The sequence below is a fragment of the Silurus meridionalis genome, chromosome 16 (assembly GCF_014805685.1).
Source record: "Silurus meridionalis isolate SWU-2019-XX chromosome 16, ASM1480568v1, whole genome shotgun sequence".
Taxonomy (NCBI): Eukaryota; Metazoa; Chordata; class Actinopteri; order Siluriformes; family Siluridae; genus Silurus; species Silurus meridionalis.
The window spans coordinates 14,523,000-14,550,241 of NC_060899.1; the positions used below are offsets into that span (position 1 = coordinate 14,523,000).

General features: G+C 40.7%; 2 protein-coding genes across 17 annotated transcripts in view; one reads left to right on the forward strand and one right to left on the reverse strand.

Annotated features, from left to right (window-relative positions):
• LOC124399019 (sex comb on midleg-like protein 2) overlaps positions 1-4,226 on the reverse strand; it is a 44,438-nt gene extending 40,212 nt beyond the window's left edge. The window contains exon 1 of one of the 5 annotated variants that reach the window (XM_046869659.1): positions 4,051-4,226. The gene's annotated coding sequence lies outside the window, so the exon portion shown is untranslated. The remainder of the gene's footprint in view (positions 1-4,050) is intronic. The other 4 variants (XM_046869661.1, XM_046869658.1, XM_046869660.1 and 1 more) reach the window with 4 other exon arrangements.
• Positions 1-27,242, forward strand: part of LOC124399018 (cyclin-dependent kinase-like 5) — an 88,236-nt gene that overhangs the window by 13,403 nt on the left and 47,591 nt on the right. For 7 of the 12 annotated variants that reach the window (XM_046869656.1, XM_046869645.1, XM_046869643.1 and 4 more), the window contains 2 exons: positions 16,699-16,904; positions 24,883-24,917. In XM_046869656.1, the coding sequence (XP_046725612.1) occupies positions 16,699-16,904; positions 24,883-24,917 (241 nt within the window). Of the gene's footprint in view, positions 1-5,910; positions 6,205-15,131; positions 15,396-16,698; positions 16,905-24,882; positions 24,918-27,242 lie in introns of those variants that run through there. The other 5 variants (XM_046869647.1, XM_046869651.1, XM_046869654.1 and 2 more) reach the window with 5 other exon arrangements.

Here is a 27,242-nt window from a genome sequence, read left to right on the forward strand (position 1 = left end):
CTGACATAAAAGTTAACCTGTTGCAGTTAAAAAAATATAAATAAAACGACGCCGGCGTCTTTCGACCACTCGGATTTGAGAATTGCGTAAAAATCCTCTTATTCCACAGCGACAGCAACGCAAGAGAGACCCAATCCGCAAAAAAACGTATTGCTTACATAATAGAAGATATAACCGACCTGTTTCTACGTGACTTTCCTGAGGACTTTTTAGTGGTGGAAAACCTCCTGACTGACACTGGTGACTTCTGACATAAGCGCTGCTGCTACAGGAGAAAAAAACCGACGGCTACTAGCAGTAAAGCAGCAAGTTTTAAAGACATGGCTCTCGGTTTTATCACCTCTCGACGTGGCTAAGTAAACAATACTGATTCTTGCCCTACAGCGGGATCAGCTAGAAGGCGCCGAGGGCCACGTGCGCGCTGCTGTGGCAGAGTGCGTGTTATTAAATGCAGAAAGTAGCCGGGGGGGGATGCATTCCTGAGCTTCACACACAATCAAACCCCTCTTTTCTGACTGGCTGGGGAACATACCTTTCTCTCACACACACACACACACACACACACACTGAGCATCTCTTCTTACACTTCTCTGAAGCATCATGTACCACAAAGCTGGAGGCATACAGTTAGATCTTTGGATGTGCTAGCATGAAATTTTCCCTTCACTTCATCTCAAAGACCCAAAGCTCCTCCAGCATAACATTGCCCCTGTACACGAAGCCAGATCCATTAAGATCTGCTTCATAAGGGTTCCGAGTGGAAGATCTCCTGCTATAGAGTTTGGAATGCTGATTGCACCCCCGGGCTTCCTCACCTCAGAATGTACATCAGCGCACACTCTGCGCACAAATCTGGTGGAACATCTTCCCAGAAAAGTGGAGGTTGTTATATCAGGAAATGGCGACTCAATGTGGAGGAACGAGATGCTCAGAAAAGAGCGTCCACAAACGTTTGTGCATCTAGTGCATATATATGAGTGAGAAAAGGGACGTGACTCAACAGGAGGTCGTTAAAAGAGCCGCTTTAACGAGAGCAGGTCAGCGAAAAGCAGCAGGCGAAAGCCACATTCTCACCTCCTGCGCCAGGATAAACACCAGATCAGACAACTTCTGCACCCTGCAGCGGCCTCGCGGTCGTTCTCTGACAATTCCAGGTGCGATGGAGCGAGGTATTTAAGTCGTTATCCAGAGGTCTTGTTTGAGGGAAATTGAGGAAAACTCTTAACAATTTTAAGCTCTACAGATATTATAACAGATCATCACCGATTCGAAAATATAGTCGATACCCTAACATTCAAATCAGATCAATCAATAGACTCTACAGATTGAATAATTTGATTACTTGACACATATCGATCTTATTTACACTCCATTTCTGACTCTGACTCACTTTCATTTTGATTCATCTTTCGACTGACTCACTTTTATTTAGACTCAGTTTCTGACCCTGATTAACTTTAATTTTGATTCAGCCTTGACTCAGTGACTCACTTTCATTTAGACTCAGTTTCTGACTCTGACTCACTTTCATTTAGATACAGTTTTTGACTCCGTGACTCACTTTCAATTAGACTCAGTTTCTGACTCTGACTCACTTTTATTTAGATTCAGTTTTTGACTCAGTGAAACTTTCAATTAGACTCAGTTTCTGACTCTTCAGTTTTTGATTCAGTGACTCACTTTCATTTAGATTCAGTTTTTGTCTTAATTTCATTTGGACTCAGTTTCAGACTCTGTGACTCACTTTCAATGTGGACCCTTTCTGATTTGGACTCGCTTTCATTTAGACTCCATTTCTGACTCGGCTTCACTTTTTTTATTTGGAGTCACATAAACCGGAATCATTTCAACGCTGATCCAACACGTAACCATTAGAAACCTAATCTTGAAGAAAGAATTCAGATAATATCTATTGCAGTATTTAATAAAGCTTGAGGTTTTTACAGTGAGCAACAAACTGCAGTGACCTCTGGCAATCCGCTCATAATGATACGTCCCTTTTTCTCAAGAAATTCACATCACTTTTAATCCGGACAGAACGTCCCGTGTTCTGAAAGTTCCGCAAACCAACCGAAAGCATTTCTCCAGCCGGCTCTGAGAAAAGAACTCTGCCAAAGATCCATTTCACGAACGACAAGAAATTCTTTTGAATTCCGTAATGAAATAGCGAGAAGATAAACTGCACAGGAAGTGTGATGATGATGATAACTTCAGGACACAGACAGAACCCGCGATAAGAAACGGCTTTACCAGGAAACTTCGTTCTCATTTATTACACACCTTATAAAATATTCAGAACATTGTCTTTTGTAATAACACTGAGCCCTTCGTCTGCACAACGACCCGAGCAGGAACGAGGAGAACGATGATGACCGATTATTGGTGTAATTCGGCTTCCTCGCAGCTCGGCGAGAGTGATCGTCCCGCTCGCAAAAGAATTCGCTATGATGCAATTAACCGTCGTTCCAGACATCAAATGAAACACGCAAACTGTAAAACATCGGTGATCTGATTTCACTCTTCAGCACGTTTTCTATTATATACACTGTGTTGGAGGAAATGTCTGGAGAAGTTAAAAACAGTCACCGTTTCAGCTCCTAAAGTAAAACAGGAACAAAAGAAAAACTCTTTCTGGAGGACTTTACTGTGGTGGAAAACCGTTACTAGACCCCTAGTGATAGAAGTAGCATTTAAACATACATAAGAATCAATACTGCTTTAATCACTAATAAAAAAGTAATAATAACTTATTACTAGTATCATTAGTAGCAGTCGAAATTGATGTCATTTATTTTACATTATTACTTCACATTTTATAACCCTATTACTGTTATTTCTAGTATTTTGTGATGATTTGTGGTACCATAATATACAAAATTGTGGCGTAAAAACACAAGTGCATTAATATTAAACGTTTCATATCGTTCATAACGAATTATTCATAGGATTTATATTTTATACCAAAATGTATTTTATATTCAATCATTACCGTGCTTACGTTTCGATAAACAGATCGATAAAAAAAAGCTCGTCCTGAACATCATCAAATTCTTAACTTAACTGATAAGTGGAAAAATTTACAAAAACCCCGACTCTGAATTTTACATACAAATTAAACCTCGGGGTAAAACTGCGAACTCGCAGGATTCGTCACCAAACCCACGGGAAAGGAAACGCACACAAAATAGCAACACGATAATAAATCAATTCCAGTGTAGCACTAATAACACGGGGAACGAAATCTTCTAGAAAGACCGGGGGTTGTAGCGAGAAATACGTTATGTATTAAATAACCCATTTCATATCTGTCATTTAATTTTATTGTCTTTTTTTTATTTTATCACAAGATTTTTGATTTTTGAAAAGAATGAATGACCAATAAAAAGTCTTGTTATATTATATTTTTATTAGGAAACTCACCTCCTATCTAATGCCATCTAATTTGAATATTATCTGTATAAAATTTATTTTAGTTTCACATATTTCTTTGTTTTGGTCACATTGTAATAGAAGTCAGTAGCTATAAGGTCACACTACTGGTTGTTGTAGTTGATAAGTCTGTAGTTTCTTGATGGATTTCTGAAGTTTCTCCAGTGTGGAATCTAAACTTTATTGTAATAGAAAAGCTCTTACGTCATTCAGCGTGTTGAGTGTCGCTCAGATGAGACGTCATCATGACGAGTCTTATTACACATCAACAACAAAATAACACGTCCGACCAAAACTGTGTTCTGAGAGTCCACACACTTCACACACACTTCACACACACACACCCCACACCCCACACACTCGAGCTCGGCAGTTCAGAGCACACGACGGGGCTTATTACGGCTTTGTAACGCGTAATAACGGAGGTAGACGCCCATCAGCGACTCCCACTTTGGAAAGATGATGAGAAACCCATCGCGACGCGATCAAAGTGTTTACACCGAAAGGCGGAAAATAAAACCCTTCTCACGCGTACATCAGGGGCAAATCCCCCCCACCTCACACACACACACACCCGGGAGCTTCACCCAGCTACCCCAGGCACACGAAGCGCACACCTACCTGGGCGAATTCGGTTGAAATTCAGACAGGATCTCAGTACTTTTCGCAAGAGCCAGCCGCCATGTTTCGATCGCTTCTGCGCGCTTGCGCATGCGCAGTTACGTTTCCATCGAGAGCGTCGCTTCTGCGCTCTCTTTCCTCATACACGTATTAGGTCAAGCCCCGCCCCCAGTATGCTAACGAGACACGCCCTCTGTGCGCTGATTGGCTGCTGCTTCACCGCTCCAGATAAATTTCTATCAGAACTGATCATATTGCATTACACTTAGATTGGTGTGTGTGTGTGTGTGTGTGTGTGTGTGTGTGTGTGTGTGCGTGTGCGTGTGCGTGCGTGTGTGTTTTATGACTTGTTTATTACTTGTTTATTTTTTTACTTACAGTTTCTTTCTTTATAGTTTTTTCTAAATCCCTGATTCATTATTATCTTGTTACTATTATATTTTTACTTTAATTTTTTTGTTAGTTTGTTTCGCTTATTTACAATAAACGTACAGTTACATTTCATAGCAGCTTGCTAAAGTCTATAAATAAATCACGTCAATTTGAAAAATATATTTAATTTTTTTTTTTGTCATGAATTAGGGCCTAATTAATAATTATCCCAAACTCAATAGCGATAATAGATAAATAGGTTGGATTGAATTGCCTTTAAATGAAACGATATATTGTGTTTGTATCAAGTCTCACCACACGGTGGCGTCAATAACACATACAATCAAGGAGATCAAGCTTGGGGATTGGAAGTGTTCATTGGAAAAAAATAAACTTCTATTTTTTATTTACACACTGATATAAATATGTAATAACTGTGTAAATAATCTCAGCGCGTGAAGATTTTACCCTTTAATTGTAATTTCATGGTTCTGGTAAAATACTAATGTTGTATTAATGGCTGTAAGTTGTTTAATCATTTTTATCAGAAATATGTGGTCAATATGTATCATAAATATTGTGTGGAAATTATTAGATCTTAAATACAGCAATAATTGAATACATTATATAATAACATTAATTGTATTTATATTTGTATTATTAACATAATATATACAGTCATATATATATATATATATATATATATATATATATATATATATATATATATATATATATATATATATATAAATAATGTACATATAAAATATCAGTAGAAGTGTTAGTAATTTCAGTAGTGGTAGCAATAGTACTATTATTAATTTTATTTGTTTTGTTTTAATAATTCATTTTTTTTAACCAATATTGGTATCATTATTTTCTGCCCAATCAAAGGCTCAAAGCTTCTGCAATTGGAAAATAAAATGTTACAATAATATGAAATATAATTCACTTCCATTTTATTTGCACGGAGCTACAAATGCAAAAATAGTTTATTTATTTATTCATTTATTTTACTTTTTATACGTTTATAAATATCTAAATAATAATAATAAATAATGCAAAACTAAGTACATATGTTAACAATAACAATTATAAAAATATTAATAAGTAAATGTATTTAAAATGTTAATAATAACAAATGTTAATTAAATGGTAAACACACAATAACAACAATAATAATAAATCTGTAAATATAATACAAATGTAAATAATAATGATACCACTACTATGGATGGATGGATTGATGGATGGATGGATAGAGGAAGGGATTGATAGATTAATAAAATGTTAACAATGAGGATACTACAAAACAAACAAACAAACAAATAACATTAGAATAAAGTCGGAGTGCGCGCGCTCCTGGTGACCGAGCTGGAATCTGTGAGCGGCATCCCCGTCCCGCCCCCTAGCGGTCGATCAGTGTCGCGGTTGGTCGGTCTGTACAGAGGCGTGCTGCTTTGTTGCGCTCTGATTGGACGCTTCGGCGTCGCTCAAAATAACTGTTGCTACCATCAGCTCTTCAGTCCGGTGACAACTGCGCGTGAGGTTTCTTCTCAAGTATGCAGCAGCAGGAGCAGGATCATCATCATCATCATCATCATCAACAACAACAACAGCAGCAGCAGCAGCAGCAGGATCAGAATCAGGATCATCAGCAGCACGCGCAGTGGAGATGTGGAGGTGTAGAGATGTTCTCCAGGCTGGAGGTGGAGGAGGACTGAGCTCTCGCGCATTCCTGTGAATCTCTCCGCAGTAGAGAGTGAGTACATGAGTGAGTGAGTGAGTATGATTTCCTTTCACGGTCTCCTCCATGTATTCATCTGCTGTGATGATGATGAGAACAAGGATGAAGAGCGCGTTCGGAGGGTTATGCGTTAAAACGTCAGGAGGATCGATTATGGTCTTCACCATCATCTTCATCATCATATTATTATTTAATGGGGTTTTTTTACGACTGTTAATTTGTGTAGTGATAACACCATCCTGGCTGATCATGACGCTCGAGCATTCCCACATCCTGTACTGTGTGTGTGTGTGTCTATGTTGCAAAAATATGTCTGAGATGCCATGATCACACCTGTGTGGCTGGTCAGGTTCTGCTGCATGTGCCTGGTTGTTGCAGTGTAATTCTGCTGTTCAGCACAGTCTCACACCTACGCACTTCCAGCCTATTGCGTCGCAAACCAAAACAGAGTTGCAACACTGAACCGACTCTCTGACTCGGTTCCGCGCGCACACACGCACACACTTCCAAAAAAAAAAAAAAAGGGGAAGTGATCAAGCTCAATCCGAGCTCAAGATCAGCCCCTGTGTGTGGGCTAAAGGGTCATGATGACATCATGTAGGTCATGGAGAGCATCGAAGATGATGAAGATTTAGACCTTTGATGCTCCAGACTGCACACGAAACCCAGCAGAAGCCCACAAGGTGCAATTAGACCCTGGAAGACGACTGCTGGTGTGACTCACAGCCCAATCATTAAGAAGCGAAAATACCTTAAAAAAGAAGAAGAAGAAAACACCCTCGAACACGTCGAACCTGAAGAACAGCGTTCAAGGAGGGCTTGGAATTCCAGAGGAATTTTCACACAGCACTCTAATTACTGACCGGGTGACAAACATCTCAAGGCATGGATCATCTCAGGGCCTGCAGCTCTGCATCTCTGGAATAATCCCAGGCTTGATTTATACTGTACATCATATGTTCACGAGCACGTCACCATCATAAAGTGTGATATATCACATATAACGAAGATCCCACGGGAGTTCCCTCAGGGTTCCCCCAGGGTTCTTCACATCCACAAAGGGATTCTACAGCATCTAGATGCCTTCCTAACCCAGATTAACGCTTCATCGAGCATATCAGTGAAAACGGGGTCACATGATTGCTGAGATACCTCACCTAGATCATTCAGTGTCCATTTTTTGGACCTCAATTAAGACATTATCAGGAGGAAAATCTTGAAATCAACCGGAATCATAAATTGGAGGAAAGAAAAAAAAATGGAGCCCACACAAAAATAACCCCAAACTCCGTTTCATTCCCTGCTCATCATCTCAGCCACCTTTTGCTGCACCCGGAGCTCCACTTCTTCTCTCTTTCTCAGCGTGGTTGCTCAGTCCAGCTTCTCTGGTGTTGCGTCGCACAATCGGGAACGCCACCAAGAACCTATTCGCGCTCGTTCAGGCTTATATAAGGTAGGAGGATGATTCATCGATTAAACCGAAGTTTAGGGGTTTTTTTTTCTTCTCATTCGTGGCCTTTCGAAAAAAATCGATCGTTACGGAGCAGAAACGTCGTCCTCTTTCCAAAGCTGTGATGAAAACCCTCAATCGGTGCATATTTACTACGCGTGCACCTGCCATACGTCCATTCGGTCGGTTTCCGTAGGTGCATCTCCTAAAACTCAGTTTTTTGCTGCACATATTTGAGAAGGTTGTTACAGGACTGTGGGGTTAAACATTAATAGAGCGTAAATACTGCTTGTATATACAACATGGAGACTACTGTGATTCACGCTCTTGACCTACTCAGCTGCTCCAGCTACCAGTCAGACTTACTCCGAAAGGGGAAAATGTACGTCAGATGTATTGGGATGAAGGAGTCTTATGTGCTCTTTCTCCAAACTGACCAGCAACTTGGAGGCCCTTGGACACCGTAGCATGAAATTTTCCAGACCAGTGAGAACCAAACCGGTTCTAGAATAACATCATCCCTGCACACAAATCCAGCTCCATGTTCTACAGGTTCTAGAGGTTCTTGGAGTGGAAGATCTTGAGTGGCCTGCTCTACAGTTTTAAATAGTTCAACCCTATTGAACACCTATGGGATGAATGTGAACTGAGTGCAGAGTCACATCATCTACATCAGTACCTGGACTTTACTAACACCATTGAGGTTGAATGAGATCTCCACAAATCTCCACAAAATCTAGTGGAACATCTTCCCAGGAAAGTGGAAGAGTTTATAAGAGCAAACGGGGACTAAATGTGGAAAACAAACAATCTGGGGTTCATATGAAGCTGGTTGTTACGTAGATCTCAGGACCCGAGTATCTACTTGAACCCCCCCCACATTCTAAAGGTTTATCTCACTAATAGCTTTGTTCCCTCTGCAGCATCACCACTTAACAAAGCGCCGCCGAATCCGATATTGACGGACGTAACTCTTTTTTTTGTCATATTAATGAAAGCACTTCAGCTCGAAATAAATTTTGAAACAAAGGCTCGTCTATCGCTTTGTCAGAGAAGGAGAATTTATTCCTTTCATTCTGTGCGTTCGCTGTTTCTTGGTAATAAACCGCCTCGAACTTCTTCCAACCGTCCAGTTTCAAAATGGCTTCGAATTATACTCGAGTTTCCTGAACAAAAGCGATGGACGCGTTTCGTCTGGTTTTATGCATTTTAGATCCGTTACCCATTCGATTGTAATGGGATTTGATCGCTTGGTGGGAAAGGCATTGGATTTCCGAAGTTTTCGAAGGTCGTGAATTCAAATCCAAGCCACACCAAGCTTCCTGGGCCCCTGAGTAAGGCCCTTAACCCAATAGCGGCTCAGATGTATGAATGAGATAAAGTTGCTCCGGTTCAGGGCATCTGCCAGAGAAATGTAAATGTAATACACTATTTATTCGAATGTATGAATATCAGAAAGATATCGTTACGAGCGATTGATTTAGGACGAAATCCAACAGCACATATTGCGATAATGAATGTCTGTGGTGAACACGAGGGGTTGATTAAATTATGAATTAATAAAAGATTTTATTTGTTATTGTGCGTTAGGTAAAACGGACTATATAAAGGATGGGAAAATGAGAGAAGAAAAGAAAAAAAGGAGAAAACGTGAGAAAATATATTATGTACTGATCAGTGGTATTTAAAAAATATTGTGCAAATATATTTCCATGTGCCCACTTTGTCGTACTTGTTATTTTTTTATGGCTTCTTTCTAGTTTTTACCGAATATCAAAGATATAAGCAACTTTTACTCTCTTCTCAAATACATCAATGATTCAATGTGCATTCCTTTTTTTTTTTTTTTTTTTTTAAACTCCACTATATTTTAATTGCCAATGACTGTTACCAATTATATTTTGCACCTCTGTTGAGGACGTCGTTAACACTCCTCTACCCACATCTGCTGCCTGCGAGTGACTTTTTAGCACCGCTGATCTCATTTTCATTCCGAAAAGAGCTTGAATAAATTGCGAAAAAATGTCGAGAAGCAGATTTTGTTGAAGTTGAATAAAAATATCGTTTCTATTCAGCTCTGAATATTTGGTTTTACTTCTACTTTGTGACATGATACTGTGATTTCCATTTGTTAACTGAAGAACCCCATTGCTTTACTGCTTTGTCTTATGTCTGTATTTTTTTTTTACTGGTATGCTGAAGAAGTTGTTATGTTATTGGTTAATGCAGTGTTAAGGTGTTAAATTTGATTTGTATTTTAAGAAATCGAGTATTTTTGGCTTTTCACCAACACGTGTCTTGGTGTTGAGGACGAGTGCATCTTTGATCCTGTGTTCAATATGAGTGAAATACTCAAGTTGTGTTCAAATCAGATACTCGAAGACTTTTACTCAATTCATATTGGAATTGGTGACATTTGACTTGTAATGGACTACATTTTGCAGTCTTTTTCTAGATTTTAACTCAAGTTTGATTTTCACATACTCTTTACATCTCTACAAATGAATTGGGAAGAGTTTGTAAAACATTCCCTGTACCCCCCTGGACTTCCTCCACAAATTTCATATTAAGATCATGTGGATGGTTGCCTTCAATGGACTGGTGCCCCACAAATGCTATGTTATGTTCTAATCTCTGGATCTGCTCCAACCCTGACCAGGATAAAACATTTACCAAAGATGGATGAATGATTAACAGTGGAAACTAGTTAGGAATTGCAGAGTTTGACACCTCTGAGTGTGGTATTATTGTTATTCTAATCTACCACCAGTCTAGTGCCTCTTAAATCCATCATCCATGACCTGATCTCTGGGAGTGGTACTGTCCAGAAGATTTCTGGATTCATTGCAGTATGTCACTTTCGAATCAACAATACAGATGTTGACCAAAGGAGAAAGTAAATGAGGTTGCCTTTGACACCCAGTACAGGAACTGGATCAGCTCTAGGTATGGGTTCTTGTGCTGGAGAGACATGATTGGTACAAGATGTACCGGTGTAGGTGAGGTGAGGAGTTCTGAGGTGCCATTCCAATTCATCTCAAAGGTGTTGAATAGGGTTGAGGTCAGAGCTCTATAGCAGGAGATCTTCCACACCAACCCATGTAAAAATGTATCTTCCTGGAGTTTGTGCACAGGGGCATTGTGGAACAGATTTGGGTCTCCTAGGTCAAGTTAAGGGAAACGTTAATGCTACTACATCCAAATAAAATTGTGTGGCTTCAGCTTTGTGAAAGCAGTTCAGGAAAGAACCACATATGGCTGGTGTCCTAATACTGTTTTCCATATAGTGTATTTAGGGCGAGGAGTGGAATTCTACTGAAAATTCTATTGATGATGAACTTAAATGTTGATGATGAACGGGGTTCTAGACTGTGTACTGTAGAAATTGTGCACGATCGAGGTTATTGCATCTACCGTAAGAGAAGGCCACCAGGACCTATGGCATGAAAGAACCTGAAGGCCTAAAATGAACAAGATGTGGACCCCCTGCAATGGGGACATAGAGGGTCAGGTAGTGCTGGTTCAGAATCTTGTGTCCTGTCAGGATTTTTTTCATTACTTCATAAGCCACACTGTACTTGCAGGACGACTTTGGCATGTTTAGAACGCAGTCTGTAGCTAAATATGAGGCGCTAAAAGTATGAGGAATAGATACTGGCCATCATGTCTGTTGAGGATTGAAGCTTTTGGCAGTTTATCCATATCTTTAGTGTCTGATTGTACGCCAGTGGCTCCACAAATCCAGGGCTGCTTAAAAAAAAAAAACAAGCTGTTATTCCCAACCTCTTCCAAGGCACTGTGACAGAATGGCTCTTAGCTGGCCTCGGAGGCATCCACCTCCATAATCCACCTCCTATAAATTGCAGGAGGGGCTCATGGTGTCTCGGGATTGCGGTACTTCTTTAAAGAGCAACCTGAGAGTTACAGCTCGGAAATAAACCCTCTTATCGAGTGGGATTAAACGTTAGCAAACCCCAGGACTTTGTAGCTCATTGTGAGCGTGGTGCGGTGGCCAGTTAGTGACAGCTTTTAATTCCTTATCAATCTGCCCAGCTTGTGCGCAGGAATTATATATCAAAGGAAATAGATGGTGGGTTTTGTCAAACTCGCACTTCCGTAGCTTGGCAATGCAGTGTCTTACATAAGGTATTGGAGCACATAGCACACACAAGAGACTAGCATTTCTTCTGACATCTGATAGATTATTATGCACTCCATGTAATGTGCCGTCCTCCTATTTAGCATATGTCGAAGAGGTTTGTTAACAAGCACTGGGAAGGTGGTTGCGTGTGGCGCTTAGAGGTAGTTGAAGTGCTGCGAATGCCTGTCCTGCTACCTGGTATAAACAAGGTGGTAGGTCCTAAGGTTCAAGTGTTATGGTAATTTGCTGCCCAGGAATCAACTTCCACCTTTTACCTAGTTTTTTGGAGCATAAATTCAGGTAATGCTTAGAGGCAGGGCAAAGGACTGTTTTACCAGTTCTGTACTTTTGGAGAATTCCCAAGAATTCCTTTTTGCTCAAGACTCAAAACAATAATGTATCCATGAATATCATCGTTAGTTAATACTGATCAATTTGGTGGCATTAAATTGAGCAATTGTGTAAAATATATTGTTTGGGGACATGATTTGTACTTTGTTTCCATTCCCCTGGGGAACATAGTCAACATATTAGCTCGTGTAATATAGTATAATTTTAGCTAGCTGACTTTCAACATTCTTCTGGCAAGTTGTTCCACTGGATTTTAGAGTCTGCTTGTGGTCATTTTTGGAGATTCATTCAGCCAAAAGGGTGTTAGAAAAGACGAGTACTGATGTCGGTGAGGTGACAAGGCCCGGGGGTGCTGTCAGATATTCGAGATATTCCACTCCAACTATATTTGGGTCTCCTAGTTCAAGAGACGGGAAAAGGTCATGCTATTGCATCCAGAGACGTCTCCAAGTTTGTGTTAAAAGTTTGAGGAAGAACCACATATGGGCGGAAAAGTCAGTAGTTATTGGATATAATGTGTACCATGAAACTGAGGTTTTGTTTTTAGTTGTACAGTCTTCACTGCATCAAACAATCCAGGCTTCGCTTGGAGCAGGGAACGTTTGGTTGTTTTTGTTTGTTTGTTTGTATCGAACGTGTTTGAATTGCTGTCGTAGCTTCTGAGTAAGTAACTGAAGCATTATTGGATACATGTAATTATTCATAACGATACGTGATTTTTTTTTTCATATTCAAAATACAGCATTATTGTTATTAGAGGCCAAGCGTGGCATTTGCGTTGGGTTTGTCGGAGCCGATTCATGGCCGACCCTCTCGCACTGAACGGCACGATGCCTCTTGACGGTGCGAATGAGCAGCATGGTGTTCTTCCGCTGCCTTAGCTTACAGAAGCCAACATCTGGCAAAGAATGCATACTGAATTCGCTGCATTCCTCAGTGTGGCGCTATATATATATATATATATATATATATATATATATATATATATATATATATATATATATATATATATAAAAGAGAAGGAGAGAGACATAGACGCGAACACATGAACATATTATTACGACTTGACATTTTCAGAGCAATTAAGCTCATCTGGAGTCAATTACTTATGTTTAGTACTGTATACATGTGTGGGTGACATCGAAGACGATGTTCTTGCTTGTGGGTTTGACACACATGATCACTTTTCATGCACTGTGACTAATCCCGATGCTTTTTAGCAACTTAAAAATGACTCAAAACTCAAAACAAAATGTCATTTCTTTTTTTTTTTTTTGCTCTCTTTCTCTCTCTCTCTCTCTCTCTCTCTCTCTCTCTTTCCCTTACAGTCCTTAAAGACTTTCAATATCAATTTGTATAATGAATGAAAATGAAGATTTGCTGATTGTGCCATCAGTGGGACTCGATTAATCTCCAAAAAACAAAACGGGCGATGCGGCGGCGCTTTAGTCTGTCTAGGTGATTCTGCACTATATACCCGCACTGCATTATGGGACTTCGAGCTCAGCCTCCCAGTTCTACTATGGATTTTTTTTTGCAACATTAGTATCAAGTAGGGGTGACCACGACTAGTCGAAGGTCCGATGCTTCGATGATTTGACTACCAATCTCAGGGTCAAATCTGAAACAAGGCTTATGCCATTTTGTTAATATATACGGTGCTCAATGTCTTATTTTTACATAGAACTACCGCTTTTCTCCCAGTAAGTTAATATACAGCCTGTTATGATAATGCTGTAAATAAAATGTAAAAAGAAAAGAAGCTTTTAATAAATAAATATATTTACGTGCGTGACTAAATACTACCCCCCCAACCCCCCAGAAATTTTACTTTCCATGGTCCATGAGCATCTTAGCGGCAGGAATTGAAGTATTTATCAATGTCTGGGAGATTCTGTTCTAATTTCATTCTGTAAATTAATTTTTAAAGGTATTTGTAGTGGCGCTCTCACCGCTGCGGCCCGGGTTCGATCCCCGGTCAGGGAACCAACCCCAGCCATTAGGGTTGCACAAGCCTTAGTGCCGGTCCCAAGCCCAGATAAATGGGGAGGGTTGCGTTAGGAAGGACATCCAGCGTAAAAACATGTGTCAAATCAAACATGTGGATGATCCGCTGTGGCGACCCGTAATGGGAGAAGCCGAAAGAAAGTTATTTGTAGCGCGCATTTGCACAGGCGATTTAGCTGATTTAATTTCATTTGCAGACTTGTGAAATGCAAATCCGATCATCACTAAAATCGATATTTGTGCGACGTTCCGTACATCTTGGCCTTAATAGAAACGCAAGATTCGACTATCAGTCGACTACAGGCGAGATTTACGATTCGAATATGTAAATCATTAGTCACCCCTAGCATCAAGTATTTATTCTTGAATTAATTCTAGTTGCCTTATTTCCTCGTCTCGTTTATTGTTTATTATTTGCAGTAGTTTGCCTTTAGCCTCACTTAAGCATTCCATTGTACAAACTATCACTGGCATTGGTACATATGACAAATAACCTTGAAACTTCTAGCCAGGACCTGGCATTGAACAGCCTTTTTTTTTCCTTCTTTCTGACAGCTTTGTGTTTGTTCCTCTCCCGGTCTTCATGACACGATCGTGGCTCACAGTGTCATTCCTTATGGTCATATTTTATAGCTCATGATCCCTTCTTCAGGTTTGTATTCTGCATTTCGCCGGCTCTCTTGTGAAGAAATCCCACCCGAAATGCCTTTTTTGCAGAATATTTTTCCATTAAAAGCAAGCGGTATTTTCCAGCCTAGCCAAACAAGTCACTGATATTTCAACAAGCAACTCTGCACTCATGAGTCACACAAGTGTAGAAAGAATTTATTTTTGAAATCGGATCATTTTCTGGTAAATCACCGAATCGGTGCACTCCTCGTAATCGTTCAGCAGCTCCAGATGTGTGTGTGTGCGGAGATTAGGCTGGATAGAACCGAGTCACCTGACGCTGAGTCAGAGTTACGCAATGCTTTTCATTCAGCGGTGACCTCAAAGCTCTCGCGCCACTCACTCACAATTCAAGAAGAGGCATGTTTACCTCGATCAGGAAGGAGAAGCAGGAGGAGGACGACGAGGATGATGAGGAGGAGGGGTGTTTTTTGTTTTTTTTTGTTTTTTTCTGAAATCTGCTTCCTCTGCAGAGAGCTAACAGCAGCAGGAACGCTGCGAGAGACCGAAACGCAACAATGCAAGGCAGGGAATTAAAATCTCTTTGTCAGATGAGACAAAATGTGCATCGGGAACCTACAAATGGCTGTCGCACTGTAGATTTTACAGTAGGTGCTTTTGAAATATGTGTGAAGAAATTTCGATGTCTCCCTCGACCAGAGGCAGGATGACATGACATCTTAGCACCTCAGAGTCGATGATGTTTTTTTCTGTTAACAGCTGTTTTATGTCATTTTGTTTGACAGTAATGAAGCACTAACCATAATAAAGTCAATATATATTTCTCAAAATACAAAATACTCCAGTTTATGGACACCTAATCAGAAGATTGGTCCACATTTGGTTCCCGTTTGCTCTAATAATAACTGGCACTCTTCTGGGAAGATGTTCCACTAGATTTTGTGGAGATGTCTGAGATTTTATTCAGCCACAAGGGTGTTAGTAAACTCAGGTACTGATGTACTGTAGGTGAAGTGAGGAGACCTGGAGTGCAGTATTTGTTTGTATCTTTTTTTATTATTATTATTTTTTTTTTTTGTCATTGACCAGGTCATGTGGAAGTGTTCGTTACGCGGTCTCACACTGGAACTGTATGTTACATGCAGCACGTTTAGTCAGTACGGTGATTCCACTGACTGCTTCCAGCCAATCGGAATAAAGTATTCAGACAGACCATTGTATAATAAACAATATTCTAGAAGCAAGACAAATATACTATTCCAACAGGACATTTCAAGTCTCAGGGTGGAAATTCAAGCAATGGTTATTCTCACTGTGTTGAAAATGTACTGTATTGCCTGGAATTTCATTTTGTGGATTTTAACCCGGATAATTAGTAACTCTATGAACAAATCAGCTACTGTAGGTTAAACAGACAAGAGACAAGATAAATGGATAGATAGACTGAGGCGCTGACTCAGTGACAAGTGGACGAACAGACAGACAGACAGACAGACAGACAACTGAACAGGCAAAGTAAGGTAAGTATGAAAGATGAACCAAGAGACAGATAGATTGATAGATCAATAGACAGACAGACGGACAGACAGACTCAGGCAGGTACAGAAGGCAAACTGAGACTGAAAGACAGACAGACAGACAGACAGACAGACAGACAGACAGACAGACAGACAGACAGACAGACAGACAGACAGATAGATAGATAGATAGATAGTGTCAGACAGACAGACAGACAGACAGACAGACAGACAGACAGACAGATAGATAGATAGATAGATAGATAGATAGATGAGTTGCCCTTTTCTGTGGCTATATCACAGACGGTGTTTTCTTGGTGGTCTACGTTTACATGACTAATAATAATAATAATAATAATAATGTCAACTCTTTTCAGCACTTACTTATTAGAACCGTTACAGTGTTATGATGTTTTGCGTGATGTGTTTGCAGAAGCCAGAGTGCCCTTGGAGGACGTGTGCAGGATGTCCAGTGGGACATTTTGACTGAACCCCCATGCCCCTCTGTAACCCAGAAGACGGCCTCTCACTCTTATAAGCTCCGCCTCTCTCTTGGCCAGCCACCATTAGTCTTGATGAGGAACCCTGTCATCGGTGATGTGATGAACAAGTTTGAGGTGCTTGGGATCGTCGGGGAAGGTACGAGAAATCAACTGGGTTTCAAACGTCCCTGTTGCCTTCATTCTGGCTACAGTTCAAAAATCTGTGTTTATTACCAATTCTTTATTTTAGTCATTAATTAGTGTCATTCAAACATGTATTCCGAAGCGTTTGATGTGAAGTCATGTGATGTGTGAAGTCATGCTGACGGTGTTTTGAAAGAGATGCCATTAGATACCATTGTTTTATTCTGGGCAACTTCAGAACAAGACAATGCATCATCAAAAACAATAACAGTAACAAGTGACAGGAAGGTGACAGATTCAGCAAATCAAGCAAAGAATTCACACTTACTGTATTATGGAAAAGGCGTCTCTACAAGGACTGGAAACAATGGGGTGTAAATAGGGCAAAGTAATTAATGGATGAACACGGAACAGGCACACACAATAAATCAGATTGAACCAAACTGAAATGGACCCTCAACAAAACAGCATATCTTTTCCATGTTCCTTTTACATTTAACCCTCTTCCCCTTCACCTGCTTCCTCTTTACCCACTTCCTTTTCACCTTCTTCCCCTTCACTCTCTATATTTAACACTCTTCCTCTTCACCTACTTCATCAATCACCTTCATCCTCTTTGCCCTCACCATCTTCCCTTTCACTCTCTTCCTCTTCAAACATTCTTCTTCACCATCTTCCCCTTCACTCTTTTCCTTTTCACCATGTTCCCCTTCCCCTTCTATTCATTCACCCTTTTCCCCTTTACCATTTTCTCCTACACCATCTTCTCCTTCATCCTCTTTACCCTCACCATCTTCCCTTTCACCCTCTTCCCCTTCATCGATGCCAAATCCTTTTTTTTCCTTTACATTTTTGTGTGAGGATGTGAGAGAGGGTCTGGGTTCTAAGCTATTCAACTCTGATGTGTAATGAACTGAGCGAGGAGACCGCCGGAGAGGCCCGATCACTGATCACTGCACTACTGAGGTACAGCAGCGTTCACACTTTTATAACAGTTACAGACAGACAGAAATACTCAGACAGACAGACAGATTGATGCATAGATGAGTCGCACTTTTCTGTAAATAAATCACAGATGGCGTTCTCTTGGTGGTCTACACCGGCATGACGTCACCACCTGAGGTGAATTTATTTATTTATGTCTTTTTTTTTTTTTAACTGTACATGACCTCTTTACTGTTTCATTCTGAGAAATCTGAGCTACTGACCCAATCTCTTCTCCAGTCATCGACACTGAGGTTTTTGGTAAATGTACAGGTGTCACTTCACCTGCACACAATCGACGTTATTGGAGGGTTTGTTGGGGTATAACCGTTTGCCTCAGTGACGTATAGACACTGCAGTGGAAGCGATCAGACGACGGGGTGTTGAGTTGCGTTGTATTAATTGCTGTTTTCTAAACGACGGTTGCAGAAACACCAGCGAGCCTTGTGTAATTATTGTTGCACGGTGGAGTAAATGAACAGGGATCGGGTGGATTTTTTGACAGCGTGCCATGTTGACACGTGTGTGTGTGTGTGTGTGTGTGTGTGTGTGTGATGAGTTTTAATTACGACCCTGTGGCACTTTCAGCAATCAAGGTGCAAGAAGATGATAAAAACAAGTGCTCATGGTGGAACTGACTCTCTGCTACAGCACTACAGGGTTGTGTGTGTCTGTGTGTGTGTGTGTGTGTGTGTGTGTGTGTGTGTGTGTGTGTGTGTGTATTTTACCTCATGTTTTGGCAGTGATTATAGCCTGCTGTGTATTCAGCTGTCACAGGAGCGGATTTCTTTCTGTTTTTGGCCCCGGGCATAACCCCCTCTTCAGGGCAGCTCGTCTCGAGCGTAGCATTATTAGCCTCGGTTTATTAGCATACTACTAATAGAAATCTGATTCGGTCAATGTTGTGTGAAGTGATCCGGTAGATGGATGCAAATAAAATAAAATTTCCCTCACACGTACTGCTTTCTGCTGACTTACAGGACAGACTCAAAAGTTTGTACGCCCCATCTCAAAGCAGGTCTTTTTATTTATGCTATCGAGTTCTCAATAAAATAAACGTTATATTCTTTATTTGAACTCCTTTACCGTATTCCCGATCAAGACTCTGACACATGGCCACTAATGCCATTATTTACATTTCGATAACACACACACACAAAGAGAAAATTACTCATACAAAATAAAACAAATGTAGCATGTCCAGACTTTTGACACTGATTGTTTTGCCGTCATGCAACCAAACCGGTCTATGAATGCCACTTTACTTTTTTCTTTCGTTCTTTTTTCTTTTTCCTCACTCAGTAAACATGCCAAGTTAGCTACACTATATGGAAAAAAGTTGGTGGACACCTGACTATAAGATTGTGTGCATTTTCAGCATCCCATTCCACATTTATGCTTATAATGCCCTTCACTCTTCTGGGAAGATGTTCCACTAGATTTTGTGGAGTTTTGTGGAGATCTCATTCAACCACAAGGGTGTTCTTGGGAGGTTTGAGGTTCAAATGCTGTATATGAGGCCATTTAAAATCTTCGAGTCCAACCCATGTAAAACGTATCTTCATAGAGCTGGTTTTGTCATGCTGGAACAGGTTTGGGTCTTTGACAAGTCTTTCTGGTGTATAATGGTGTACAATGGTGTCTTTCTGGTGTATAATGGGGTAAAATGGTGTCTTTTTGATGAATAACAGTGTCTATTTGATGTATAATGGTGTCTTTCTGGTGTATAATGGTGTCTTTCTAGTGTGTAATGGAGTATAGTGGTGTTATTCTGGTGTATTATGATGTTTTTCTAGTGTATAATGTTGTTTATCTGGTGTATAATGGTGTCTTTCTGGTGTGTAATGGTGTATAGTGGTGTTTCTCTGGTGTATAATTTAGTACAATGGTGTTTTTCTAGTGTATAATGTTGTTATCTGGTGTTTAATGGTGTCTTTTGGTGTGTAATGGTGAATAATGGTGTTGTTCTGGTGTATAATGGTGTCTTTCTGGTGTTTAATGGTGTCTTTCTGGTGTATATTTGAGTATAATGGTGTATTTCTGGTGTATAATGGTGTCTTTTTGATGTATAATGTTGTATTATGGTGTCTTACTGGTGTATAATGGTGTCTTTCTGGTGTATACTGGTGTCTCGCTGGTGTATACTGGTGTCTCTCTGGTGTATAATGGTGGTTCCATCATAATTGAGGTGTTTCGATAGCAACACAATTGACCTGCTAAGCAGAAGTTTAAGATAGTACTGATTAGATTAGATTAGATTGGGTTAGGGTTAGATTAGTTTAGGTTAGGTTAGATTGGGTTAGGTAAGGGTTACATTAGATTAGGTTAGAATAGAGACACCACTTTCAAAATGTCTCTTTGTTTGACATAAATGTCTTTGCTAACTTCCGTCATCTCTCTGACCCGCTAACGCCGCCACGAGCAGTCATTCACGCTTCACGCTGCATTGAGCCGATGAGACTGGAGGTGCACTCAGGCATCTCTCAATCACTCAGAAGACACACACACTCCAGATAATCTCACACGCACTGAAAAGCAGCAGAAATCGGGTCGATGGTGAGTTGATCTGATGAGCTTTCATACAGTATCAGGAGCTATGAACATGTTGATGTCTGATGATGATGCTTAAGACATTGGATTTTGGATTGGAAAGTCACGAGTTCAAATTTCAGGACCACCATGCTGCCATGGCTGGGTCCTTGGACAAGGCCCTTAACCCTCAACTGTTTGGTTGTATGTTGCTCTGGATAAGGGTGTCTGCCAAATGATGTAAATTTAAAATGTAAGTAATACTGCTGTAATAACCATTTAAGTGGAATTGTTGCTAGCAAGAAGTGACCTGATCAGAAGGTCCAAAATCCTAACCACAGAGCTAGAAGGTCTCGCATTCAAATTCTAGCACTGTCAAGATGCGAATGCTGGGCCCTGCTATCACTTTAGATCTTCTTATTTCAGCTGCTCCTATTAGCGGATCATTCGTTTTCATACCCCCACCCCTGTCCTCTACATCTGCCTCTTTCAAACCAACTACCGGCATGTCTTCCCTCACCACATCCATAAACCTCCTCCTTGGTCTTCCTCTTTTTCTCCTTCCTGGTGGCTCGATTCTCAGCATTCTCATACCAATATACCCCATGTCCCTCCTCTGCACATGCTTTGGATAAGGGCTGTAAAAATATATAAAGGATTGGGTAATTGCTTATCCAATCAAATTGCTGCCAAAACAAATCGCCATATCACACTGTAATGGATTGCATGTCATGAGTCATGTTCTCTGTTTGATATCTACAGCAGGGTAAATCTGATTACTTTCACCAAAAAGCCCAAAGTGCCTCCTGTAACTGTACGTGCTCCTGCTGGAGGAGCAGCATTAAAAAGCCTAGCAGACACTTCCTCAGCTGGCTTTTCCCTGGAGTGACTTTAATCAGTTTAATTAGGCCTTTGCCGTTCAACTGCTAATGGAGTTTTAGGCTGAGCTGCGAGCGCGAGATGAGACGCGTTTGATGCTGAATGAAGCCTCGTGATTAAATCTTAAAAGCGGAAAAATGTATCTGACTGCTGGGGTGAACTCGGAGCAGCATGAATCCTTCGTGAAATGACATCGAAGGGAAAAAAACCTGATGTTTATTTAGTCGATAAGAATGTCTTTAGGATTGCTTTGTCTACTGTACACAATCAATAATTACTCAACGTTCTGTCCATAGGTTAAAGATATTAAACTCCGCTCTGCATTTTTATTAGAAGAAGAAAACATTTGATATATTTTTATATTATATTATATTATATGAAATTAAATTATTGCAACTTAATCGCACCTTTTTATTTGTTCTAAATGTACCTTAAATTAAACCTTCAAGTTTTTAATACTCTAATCAATATGGGCATGAACAAATATAGATGCTTAATGCAAATGTATGTTTATTATTAGTGAAACCAAACTCAACATAGAGCACGGAGAGAAAATATTCTTCTAAATGTTTGAAAGTAATTATGGTGTTTTAAATTACAAAAATCCAGTGGTGGGTGCTCAGGGTCTGCAAAACCTTCTCTGCTGGCCTAAACACTATCAGAACCACTGACCTACATTTACAACCTAAATTCTAATATTTGTTTCATGAAATTGTATTAATTTTTTTCCCAACAGTTTATTCTCTTCTTTTTGTAGCATTTCTCTCGGCTGCACTGCTTCCATTACGTGTATGTGGATGTTAGATTTTTTGTCCAATCAGATTTCAGCCTCTATGTGCTGTCATGTCAATCTAATCTGCCCAGGGCCTTCACAATCAGTACTGCTGGCCTTTTTACCTTAGACTATATTAGCAATAAGTCTGTTTTTTTAACCAATCAGGTTTCATATCCGCCTCACAGGGCAGAAAACTGTTCTTCATGCTAATGGCAGATTTTTTTGATGAAAATAAAGTTGTGTATTCATGTGTCTTTAAAAAATAAATTGTTTTCAAACTTTTGATAGCCACTACATTTAGTAACCGTGTAAAATAGTGTTAACCTGAAAATAAACTCCTTTCCTCACCCAATATACTGTAACTGCTGAAAGCCCTCTAATGTATGCACGAGCTCGCAGACGCCCACGATTGGCTAACCCGGCTCTAATCGACAGGAGGAGAGAGAGTAATGGCATCCTTCTGACCCAGACTGCACGGCCAATTATGCTCTTTCAGATTCCCATTGATTCCTATTCTATACCCAGACAGCGAGGTTACGTAAAGCCTATTCCATATCTTGAACTGCATCTAGCACACACAATTGCAAGGCACATAATGAGCAGGAGTTTGCATGCTTCGTTAGCGCGCTGTTATCGCGCTGTTTTTTAGGATCCCACACCACATATAGCCCCGCTTTTTCCTGTTATAATAACCTCGACTCTTCTGTGAAGATGTTCCACTAGATTTCGTGGGGATTTGTGTTCTTTCTGCCACAAATCACGTACTGATGCAGGGTGAGGCGAGGAGGCCTGGGGTGCAGTCAGCATTCCAAATCATCCAGTAGGGTTGGAGCTCTACAGCAGGAGATCTTCCACTCCAACCCATGTAAAGCATATCTTCATGGAGCTGGGAACAGGTTTGGGTCTCTTAGTCTTTCAGCTGAAAGCCATCCTGTAGTGATTCTAAATCAAACAGGGGTTTGTGGTGGATCCGGAGCCCATCCGAAACGCTCACTGTATTGAACTTGTTTTGATTGCCGCTTGGTGGTATCTACTTATCACCAACATACAGTTCAGTGTCCAACCCAGCCATAAGGGTCGCACAAGCCAGTGCACATTTAGTGCCGGTCACAAACCCGGATAAATGGGTTGCGTTAGGAAGGGCATCCAGCGTAAAACATGTGCATTACAAACCTGAATTTCATACCGGATCGGTCGAGGCCCGGGTTACCAACGACCGCCACAGGTATCGTTAGCCAACAGGGTACCGGTGGAAATTGGGCTACTGTTGGCCAAAGGAGGAGAAGGAGCAGAGGCAGACGTCTGGTTTGGGTTGGCACTTTCATTGGTACCATGACTGGGAAAGGGAGAGAGGGGCTGATCTGATGAAGTGGAAAAGGGTAGATATGTTGTGCGTTCTGGAGACCAAGTGGAAAGGGTCTAATGCGATTGAGATGGTTTGGACATGTGCAGAGGAGGGACATGAGGTATATCAGTAGGAGAATGCTTAGGATGGAGCCACCAGGAAGGAGGAAAAGAGGAAGGACAAGGAGGAGGTTTATGTAATTTGCTGAGGGAAGACAGGCGGGTAGTTTTTTTTGAAAGAGGCAGATGTAGAGAACATTGTATTATGGAGACCTCTAACAGGAGTGGCCAAAAAAAGAAGACAGTTCAGCATCTGTTCAACAGCAAGCAGAACCTTTAGAGAGGAATAAATGATTGGTGAAACTCTTGACTTTAACTTGCCACAACACACGTGGCCTTATTTGCGCACCTCTTTTGAAGTAGTAGGGTTGGGCTCAGGAGAAAAGTACCTTAATAGATAACAGTGTTGACTCATTAAAATCATTCTATTAATAGATTTTTGTGCTAAGAGTCACAGAGTCTTTTCACATCAACTAAGTTCATTAATTAAAGAGTCTTGTGACAAAAACAAAAGGAACATTATACCCACAATAAATCCTAGTACTTTGGATCCTTAATTACATTTGAAGGCGAATACTTTTGTAAGTGAAAGTTTAAAGGGAGCACTTTTACACAATTTTACTGAGTAACTATAGATGTCCTGTCAGCGGGAATCCTCCGTCCTCACTTGCTCACAAGGCTCACTGAAGGTTTATTCTTTGTTTTTTTCATTCAGGCTTTGCCCCCTATGTTGCGTTGGTCTAATTCAATTTCCAGGTTATCGCTTGGCCTTTTAATGTCGGCAGCATCGTGTTCTCGAGGAGCTCGAAGCGCTCTAAGCTCCCTGCTCCTCAGGGAGTTTTTGATTTGTGCCACAGATGTGCTGATAGGATCTCTTCTACCGATGCCTTCTGTGCCCCATTTACACACAAACAATCACAAACACACACAATTAAGCACAGACGTAGACCTTATAGCACTCACTGACCCTATATTATAGTCCTACAGTATATGTGCAGCCTTAATGGTGCCAGGATCGTTAAAACAGTCAGAACCAGTGCCAACTCGCATGACTCAGCTTTTTGTTTTGGAATACTGCGAAGGACGCTGGGTCCGTGGCGTCAAGTGGGTTCCCCAGAGTGCTGTTGTCTTTATTTACCTGAAGAATGCAAATGGTTCAATAGAGGTGACCCCATGCAAACAAACACATCGCTTGTACTCGTCGATCAATCAATTGCCTTGTTCACCAAAGGTCTTTGAACAGTTATTTTATTGCAGGGTCAATGTGCATGTGCATGTGTGTGTGTTTGTGTGTGTTTGCAGGTGCTGATGAAACTCTCACCTCGATGATGCTTTAACACTTGATAACTGTGAACTGACACGTTATATTTACCATTTAACATCTTTTCTCTCTCTCTTTCGCTTTCTGTGTCCCATGCAGGAGCATACGGAGTCGTGCTCAAATGCAGACACAAGGTAAGACCTGAGAGCTGTTTCTGTGTTTGCTTCCAAGGCTTTTCATTCATCTTTAAAATGTCTTTAGTGCTGCTATTTAAAGTAATGTTTCGGTTCTTGCTTAGGCGAGAGGCTCATATTCGCAGGTTGGCTTTCGTGTCGATTTCGTAACGAACCGTGAAAAGATTCCTCGATAACATACAATCCCGCAATTCCTTCAAATTTTTTTGCCATTCCAACATCTTCTCAACGCAATCACTTTAATCACCAAGGTGTGTTCCAATCCTAAAAATTAATGTGGGGTCAACCTTGGTAACAATAAGAACAATTGCCCTGCTATTACAAAACTCGAAACAGGAAGTAATATGAGGTGGTATCAAAAAGTTTTGAGACTAACGTTAGTAACTGGTGCTCTTTTACGTTACCAAGTTGGAAAGCAAGTTTGAACACTGAGAAAACGTGAAATTTAGCTTGAAACTTGGCAAATCTGCCAAAGAGAAGTTTGACATACAGCGTATGGAGTCGTTCGAACAGCACTGGAAGACGGGCAGAGAACTGGAAGACCTTCAACAAATCTGACCCCCAAAACCATTCGCCAACTTGTGCATGATGATCATTGGAGAACAATCCACACAATCTCACTTCCACAACCTACTCCCCGGGTTTGTCTCCTGCGGACTTCGCCTTGTTCCCAAAGATGAAGATCCAGCTCACCGCTTCCACACCGTCACGGAGATCCGGCACGAATCACAGAAGGTGCATGACACACTTCAAAAAGAAGACTTCCAGGACACATTGCAGTAGTGGCAGGAACGCTGGGAATGCTGTATTGCTGTGTAAGGGGACAATTTTAAAGATGATCGTGTTTAGATTAATAAAATAGTTTCTTGTAAACAGAGCTCGTCTCGAAACGTTTTAATTCCACCTTGTACATGGCAAGTTGCACCACCTGTGTTCCCCGTAACACAGCACAAGTTTCAGAGTAGCTTTTTTGAAATAGGACCAGAGATCAGATCAGTTCTCTTGAATATTTTCGGCGTCCACATGTGATTGTCTCACACACACACAAACACACTCTGAAAAATGGGAATGGAAACTTACCACAAGGCAAGTGCACATCAAAAAGCTTGGTATTGACAGAGCTAAAAAAAAGTGTAACTGAGCGTATACTTTACTGTAATGAACGAAGAAAAAGTCCTTAAAAAGTGTTGCTGTGCGTGTAGTTTATAACCAGGTGTATTTAATCTGTATGCTGGTCTATACATTTATATTATTTGGAAGACACTCTCATCCAGATCATCTTACATTTATCTTATTTATACAACTGAGTAGCTATGGGGTTAAAGGCCTTGTTCAGGGGCCCAGGAGTGGCAGCTGGGTGTGGCAGCGGGGTGTGGCAACTGGGTGTGGCAGCTAGGTGTGGCTTGGGATTTGAATTAACAACCTTCGGATGCAAAGCCCAATGCCTTAACCACTAAGCTACCACCTCTGTTGGAAGTGGAGTCTGTTGTTCATACCTGGATATCATGTAACTACCGGAGGTGAAAAGTAACTAATTATATTTACTCGTGTTACTGTAATGTCTGTGTTTTTTTTTTTTACTCCTACTTAATTAAATAAAAGTAAAATTACAGATTTAATAATGCTTTGTTTGAAGTATTGTATTACTCTTTCCACCTACATGCCGCTAATGATGGCAACAAGCTCACACCTGTAGTGATGATCAGCTGAAAACCCCATGAGAGTTCAGTAGCAATAAATACAGGATGCACTTGACAATTCTACAAAATGTAGCTGATTTTCATGTGTAGTCACTTCAAGTGTTTTAAATAGGCAATGATGCAGTTGAGATTCAGTCATTTAACTGAAAAAGAAGAACAGTGGTAAATTCAGAGAAGGACAGGACCATCCCCCCCTCCTCCATTCTTGTCTGCGTGTCGTAGTAGTTCACAGAGCGAGCTGTAATCCTGAATTAATCTTGACGAATGCACCTTTTAATGAGGACACCTTCATGACCTAGCACTGCACAAAAGTAATGGCCTACTTTCACTCCGCTGCGAATTTAGGTCATTTAGGAATAACGTGGCCGATTTCGCCGAGCGAAAGATGACGCCTCTTTTATTTCTCGAGCACACGACACCTGTGTCGATTCGAGATCCTATCGCGGTGGAAGAGCGCCAGCAATTCGAGACGCTCTATTATTTTTTTCATGTCATGCCTTTTGAAAATCACTTACAGATCAGCAACGGTTGCATAAACAACGAAGATTATAATATCAGATCATTTGGAGTGGGGAAAAAAAGGCTTAGTAACAGTGTAGTAAGTGTTACGTCTCTGAACATCTCC